The sequence below is a fragment of the Merops nubicus genome, unplaced genomic scaffold (genome assembly GCF_000691845.1).
Source record: "Merops nubicus isolate BGI_N331 unplaced genomic scaffold, ASM69184v1 scaffold34601, whole genome shotgun sequence".
NCBI lineage: Eukaryota > Metazoa > Chordata > Aves > Coraciiformes > Meropidae > Merops > Merops nubicus.
In genome coordinates this window covers 24,584-31,826 of record NW_008586828.1, presented here as the reverse complement: position 1 = coordinate 31,826, position 7,243 = coordinate 24,584, and the positions used below count along the sequence as shown (strand labels likewise).

Below are 7,243 nucleotides of genomic sequence, written 5' to 3'. Positions count from 1 at the left end.
TAGGGCACCGGCGGCATTGCCTCCAACGCCGAACTTTGGGTGTACCTCTCCCTTCCCCCTTCACCTACTTTATCTGTTTTTTTTCTTATTCAGTGAAGCTTTTTGTAGTTCCGCTGATTTCCTCTCCAGAGAGAAGCAGCAGGCATCAATTCTAGATATCCATTAAGCTGCAAATTCTGCTAAATTTTCTGAGAACTTTGCTAACTTAATTTTTACCGTCTAAAAGAATGTCAGTCTCCATTAAATGGGGATTAAGTAACAAGATTTTCTTTTTAAGTCTTTTGAAAAGCATAGCCTTGAAAACATAAAATTGCCTGCCAACAGTGTATCTGCGTTGATTTATTTTTTTTTTTCACAGCTAGGTATGCTTATGTTTGTGGTTGCTGGTGGTTCTTCTTTGGCTACCGTTACTGTTGCATACAATAAATAAGTGGATGAGAACCAGTTTGGTATCCAGTAAGTCTGGCAACTCTTCTGTTTCTCAAGTAACTAACACAATCCCATGTTGATGCCAAATGCTGCTAGGAGTGGATGTTATGAAGAGTATTAAAGCTGGAAGGGAGCTTGGATGTGAAGCAGGCCACCATGTAATCGATAAAAATTGATTCCTGAAACCCCCTTGGTGTTTTTTCCTCTCCTAGCTCACTGAGAGAACTTTTCAAATTTTACATGTTGATGCTTTGATGTCAGAGCCTGTACAGCAGGCTGAAATAATGGAAACATGTACAGCTTGCCAAAATTCAGGTTCTGGCTTAGTCCAAACATTAAGGTTGGACTCTTTGGAGGTATTTTCCTTGTGCAGCTTGTGCTGTTCTCTGAGTCAGCAGAGTAGCTGACGCGTCCCCTGTAGTAACTAATATAACATCTTCCTTCTTAATATCTGCATATAAATATCTTCTTTTATTTTTTAAAGTTGTGAGGGATTTCTTTGTGACAGGATTCATACTATGTTCAGTTACAGCTTCCCACATTCCAGTGTATGAATGTGAGCAGAAATTAGCGTCATTCCTTCTGACAATTCCTTAGAGTAATTGTGGAAAACTTGATGTATCCTCAGTGTTTTCTTGATGATGGACAGACTACTGTCTTTAACAAAATATAATAATAAGTTCCAAAGCCACATTGTCAGAAGTTGTAGGTATCTTAAACCTTTGTTAGGTTTCAACCGCTGATGCTTTGGGCTGTTCCACACTCTAGAAGTATTCTAGATGCTCGGAGCAAATGATAAAATTTATTGTGTTACTTTGAGTTTCTATTGTGAGTATATATGGTTCCTTAAATGAACACAACTAGTGTGGAGTGTTCTTATTGTGAAGTGTGTGTGTTTGTACACAGTTTAGAATTAAAGCGGCAAGACAAAGTGCTCAGGTTCTTCACCTTATGTCCTGTTTGTTGTAAAATTTATGAGCTCATTACCCTTTTGGTTACTGTTGGAACATAAGTAACCTCACTGGGCATGATTACTGGAGAGGTCATAGCTGATAAGTGCAGCTTTGCTGCTTTGACATCCTGTTACGTGATAGTTCTAGGTATTTGTAAGTACTTTAGAACTATTAAGTGGTGCAGGATTAGTTTTGTGGGTTCTTAGTTCCTTCAGGTCCAGTTTAACTCTGGATTTGGGCGTACTCGGGCCTCTCCCACAGGTGTCTTGCACCATGCCCTGAGCTGCCATGGTCTACTATGACTTTTGCTGCAAACTAATCCAGTTTCAGATTAGTACTCCATTTTTTTTTCTCTGTCTTAGAAGTGCTTCACTTCAGTCACAGGTTCAGGAAGCCTATGGACTCACACTCGTGTACCAGCTCTTGCTGCCAGTATTGAAGTGACAGCAGCAGTGGCATATCCAGACCTAAGTGGAGCCAGCAGCTTTTTCTGCCCCACTTGCTCACAAGAGTCTTGTATTTGGAAGTTGCTTCAAGCTCTTCTGCTCTTATGACTCAACGTGAAGCAACAAATTAAATTGGCTTTCTAGTTTAAACTTAATTCTCTTGCATTTTCACACCACTGAGGAAATGGATGAATTCCTGGGTTTTTGTTGCAATTACTACTTTTGTTTATGTTGGAAGCATTATAAATTTAAGTGAGCACCTTCCCCCTTCTCCCCCCTCCCCATATAAGATGTTCTCTCATTCTTATGTGTCTGTTTCTCCTTTCTGTCCTTTCTTTCTCTGTCTTCTTTACCCTGAAAATCACATTTACTCCTTTGTTATATGCAATACTGTTATTTTGATTCCAAGCTTTCGTATTTTTCAGATTTAGCTTCTATAGGTTGTTGGTTTTTTTCATTCTTGCTATTTTCATGTTGCTAGATGAAAGCTACTCTTACAAGCCTTTTTTTCTTCTGGATATTTAAACAGGGTTGCTGTTCTGCTTGGATTGCTTTACAGCATTCAGCGTGAAAAGAGTTATCTGTGACTTCTCTCTGTTTGAAAGTCTAGTTTGGCTTTAGTAACTTGCCATTACCTGATTTTTAGAACGTTTATTAGCATCTTGCTCAACTTGTGATTTCAGAAGTGTTAGTCATTGGTTTGAATTCTCAGGACAGGCAAACAGGTGTATCTGGTAGGATGAGCAGGAGTGGAAAAGCTTGCTCCTAAATATAGCAGGGAGAACTTTGCTAATATCTGTGTGATGTTCCGTACAGCAGTTGACAAACATCTTCACGCTCTTTATTCCAAGGTAAAAACCAACAAAACTCCCAAGTCAATCTGTGTCTCCAAAGCCTAATTAGCCTGTGAGGTGGTATTCTTTGTATTTGCTGGTCACATTAACTCTGCCAGCTTGTAGACCTTGTGGCCAGCTCGAGGAGTCTCTGGCCCGAGTGAGATTATACAGTGTAGGTTCTCCTGATAGCAGGTTTCCAGGCTCAGCCCCGCGGACCCCTCCTGCGTGGATGGGCGTGGGCTGTCAGAGGCCTGTCTTCAGCACCGCTGCTGCTGGAGGTCTCTTTGGGCTGACACTTTTTACAGCAGCTCTCTGCTTTGGGGGAAACGGGGAAAGAGGCAAGAAGAGGGTGTGGGCTCAGGGGCGTATCGGCCGCGTGTTCGTGCATAAAGCTGCTTGGGAAGGGGACAGAGAAAGGAGTAGGAGTCTCAAAAAAGTGTGTTTTATACTTAGTGGCTCTACTTCACAACGCGGGGATAATATTTTAGCAGTAGGTTATCTGGTGTGTGCCAAGAGTGGCTTCTGAAACCTCTGATAACACGTCTGAATTTGACCCTGACCTGGTCTTGAAATGTGCTTGGTCTTAAGTCTGTTGCGTGTGTGAGTTGAGTACTTCTTACATTCTTTAAATAGTTGATCTGTATCAAGTGTGCTTCATCCCAGGGCTTAGCTGTAATTGCCTGTCTGCAGGTGCTTCGTACTGGTTCTGGGTGCAGGTACCGAAATGAGAGCAAGGCGATTCTCTGGCAGGCACGTTTGTTTGCTTATTTTAATGTTTGCTGTGCTTGGTTCTAGGAAATTAGGAGGGAAGGGAGGAAATTCTCGGTCTGCAAGAGACGGGAAAAGTGGGTGCAGTGCAGGTATCTTAGAGAAGGAGGGGTTGAGAGATGTGAGTAATGGATAAGAGCACAGAGTGACTGCTCTGTGGACAGTGGTGACTGTAAAGAGTAGGTCTACTGCTTCTACTTATTACTGTAGTTAGATTAGAATAACACAAATTATTATTTATATAAAAGTGTGGATTCTGCTAATGCTGCAGAGTGGAAGTGGTCACAGTCCGTGGTGGGGAAAAATAATGTGGTTATTTTAAGCTTTTTTGAATTATGTTAAATGAAGTAGGTAGCTACACAGTGAATGTTTAATTGTGGCCTTTCCTTACCTCTCAGTGATTCCTTACCTCTCAACATTTAAGAGGGGTTTTTTTAAGTGCAAAAACGGTGATAGGAAGGTGCAAGCTGGGCATGGAAGGTGGACATTTGTTTCAAAGAAACCTTAAATAAAACTGAAGAATTGTAAAATCAAACAAATGGAAAAGTGGTGTTCTCCACCAAGCAGAATGAGACTGTTCAACTTGTATGTGTGGAATGTTAAGGCAAAAATATTAAAGCAGTGCATCTGGAAGAAGGGATTTGGTTTATTGTTTGCTGGGTCTTTCTTTAAACCATGGGTCATTATAGTATGGACCATGTTGTAGTGCTAAAGTAAAATACCAATTTATCATAAAATGAAATAAAGAGAGAAGGAGAGTATGTAATTGTGGCTGGCAATGGTGCAATTAGATTTGCCTCTCTTGTATGTGCTTTTCAACAGAATCTCTACTGCGTGAAAGAATTCTATGAAGTGAAGAGTTGCATTTTTAGTAATAAAGAAACAATTATCTTTTTATATGGAAGATGTTTGTTCTAGGACCTTTTTCTATCTAGCTTCTATATTTTGAAATGCCAAAGAGGTAATGAGTGTAGGAAAATTGTTGCAGAAATGTGTTCTGGTCTGGATTGGTTGTTTGTTGGGGTTTTTTTTCATGCATTTCCCATTTTTTTTTCAGCTTCATGTTGAACATGAGCCTTGTTATGATCAGTGAGAATGTGAAGCTGGCCCGTGAATATGCCTTACTGGGAAATTATGACTCTGCAATGGTCTACTACCAGGGAGTTCTTGACCAAATGAATAAGTACCTCTACTCTGTCAGAGACACATATCTGCAACAGAAATGGCAACAGGTAAATAGTACTCCTCTGGGACATTTTAAGAAAAAGCATTAAAGTAGCAAAAATTGCTTTGTTTTGTGGTAAACAAATGTGTAAAACTACACTATTCTCTGAAGGACTGTAGTCCTGTTATATATAGGCTTTTTTGTTATTATATAGGCTTATTTCAGTCGTCTTTATGGCTTCTTGCTCTGACAATGACAAAACAGACAATGGAACACAGCCTTGGGAAGCCAGTGTACTGTCTGGCTTGCAGCTTCTTGCTGATGAGTGTTCCCGTTGTGCTGAAGTTGGTTAGGCTGAATAGTCTTATTTCTTTCCCAGTGTTTTAGCAGGGTGGCATAGATCCTTAACAGGAAGCAGAGTTTTAGCTACCACGTTAATTAATCCTTAACAGAAACCTGTTTTTTTGTTTCCATTGACATTCAGTCGATTTGGTTGCACTCTTTTCTCTCATACTTGTTGAATACGCAAAATTTGTCAAAGGTCTCTTTGGTGTTTAATCCACAGTCTCTTTCTTTATTATTTAAATGTGCTGAGGAAGGCAGAAAAACCTTCTTAGTATCTGATGTGTGTTATTCTTGTCTACTGAAGTAGAATCGGTTAGCTTGTGAAACCTTGTGGAATCCATCCAGGCATTGCATGAACTTGAACAGAGGACTGTTACAAACTTACTTGCAATGTGCTTAATCTAATTTTTGTTTTTAATCAGGTTTGGCAGGAGATAAGTGTGGAAGCTAAGCATGTGAAAGATATCATGAAAACACTAGAGAGTTTTAAACTAGATAGTACTCCATTGAAAGCTTCACAGCAAGAATTACCAGCTCATGACGCAGAAGTCTGGTCTTTGCCAGTGCCTGCTGAACGTAGGTAAGAGGAAACCTGAAGACCTAAATTAACATTTATCAGGGCAAAGTGTACTTTGGCCAGCTGCTGTGTAATTTTTGTTCCAGAGCTTAGATGTGTAACATTTTGAGGCAGTCTACTTCAGAAAGTGCTGGGGCTTCTGTCTTACGTAGGCTTGACTAATGTCAAGCTTTTGGTTTGTTTTTTGGTTTTTTTTTTTCCCTGACTTGACATAAACTTGGAATTCTCTGGAATCCTCTGTTCCTGATAGCACTGATTTGATTTTCTCATCAACTTTAAAGTGGTTCTGCATGTAAACTGACATGGTAAGGATGAAGACATATTGTCACAGTAACAGGAAAATCTAGAAGTATCCAAGCTCAGTTCCTTTTGTGTAGCAAAAGGTCTGCTTTGTCAGCTGGTCAGTTAGCCTACTGTATAAGCTCAGGGGAAGGGGTGGACAAGCAGCTGCAGGCAAGCCTGCTTATTTCAGAAGTAGCTTCATATAATGCTGGGTTAGTGTCTGTGAAAACAAGGCCTTGTGGTGTGGTTTGACAGGATAGTCCTACCCTCCGCAGCTGAGCGTTTTCCATGTTTGTCTTGGCATTGAGTAGCTGGGTCTAGGAAAGGGCTAGGAAAGACACTGTTTTGTGGGGCTAGTGGGTTTTTTGTTTGTCTTCAGGTTTGCTTGGCTCTTGTTTTGGTTTTTCTTCCTGAGGTCAGCGATCTGGACTAGTAGGTTGGAGGTTCTGACAGGTGCCGGGGGTAGCATGACAGGGGGAACAGGAGTGCACGCAAAGCAGACATAGGGTTGTGCATTTTGTGAGAAAGTGACTGTTAGCTGTGCTGTTAAACTGTTCTTCGAGGCTTTGAACATACCAGCTGTTTCTCACAGATGGGTAACTTCAGTCTTTATAGGTACATTTTTGCCCTTTTTTTAAAAAGTGATTTATTTTAAGCCTGCCTTCTGAAAGAAATTTGACTCTCATGATCACACTATATCTGTTTATCTCACTTGATAATTTTGGAACACTGCTAGCCAATCTCATTCAAACCTTCTGGAAGAATTGAGTCTAGGAAGTAGAACTTTTCTGATGAGTTGAAGTTTCTAAAGAGGAGGTACACAGACACAATTGAAACACAAAATGTTCCAAGGGAAAGACTCGAGAGAACTGCTTTCTGTTCCACTCATCTTGCCAGCTGGTGAAGTAATGAGTTGTGCTAATATGAAAAACCCACAGTGGGAACAAACTTGGGCCATGTTGCATTGGAATAACCACTGAAAATTCTATATTGAGATAACAGAACTCTCAAATTCAGGTGGAAATTAGATGTGTAATCACACTATTCCTTTATGTTGAGCTTTGAGATGGAATTTGGAGGAGGCTAGGCATTCATAAATAAAAGTATAGGTTGGTGGATACTCCCTTTAGAGAGTGAAAAGACTTTAACACCTATGATCTTATCATTCGCATATTCATGTTGCCTAATATGCATTTCACCCTGAAGAGGTATGTGCAGTTCTGACAGACTTGCTGCTCTGAATCAGTTGAAGACAATTCTTACGAATGTGCTGGATCCTGTTACATCTTGAATGATATGTCAGAACACTTCTTGTAATTCAAGTAAATGCTCTCCAAATCAGTCTTATATTTTCTGTTCTCTGGGAATATCCCTGAACTTAAACTTGGTAAATGCTGTCATTTTAGGAAGGCACATGGAAAAAATATATCTGTGAGAGTAAT

The 7,243-nt window shown here is 40.2% G+C and overlaps 1 protein-coding gene across 1 annotated transcript in view; it reads left to right on the top strand.

Annotated features, from left to right (window-relative positions):
- Positions 1–4,493: 4,493 nt before the first annotated feature.
- Positions 4,494–7,243, top strand: part of KATNA1 (katanin p60 (ATPase containing) subunit A 1) — a 14,395-nt gene continuing 11,645 nt past the window's right edge. Inside the window, exons 1-2 of the mRNA XM_008948762.1 lie at positions 4,494–4,664; positions 5,365–5,522. Coding sequence (XP_008947010.1) covers positions 4,494–4,664; positions 5,365–5,522 — 329 coding nt within the window. The remainder of the gene's footprint in view (positions 4,665–5,364; positions 5,523–7,243) is intronic.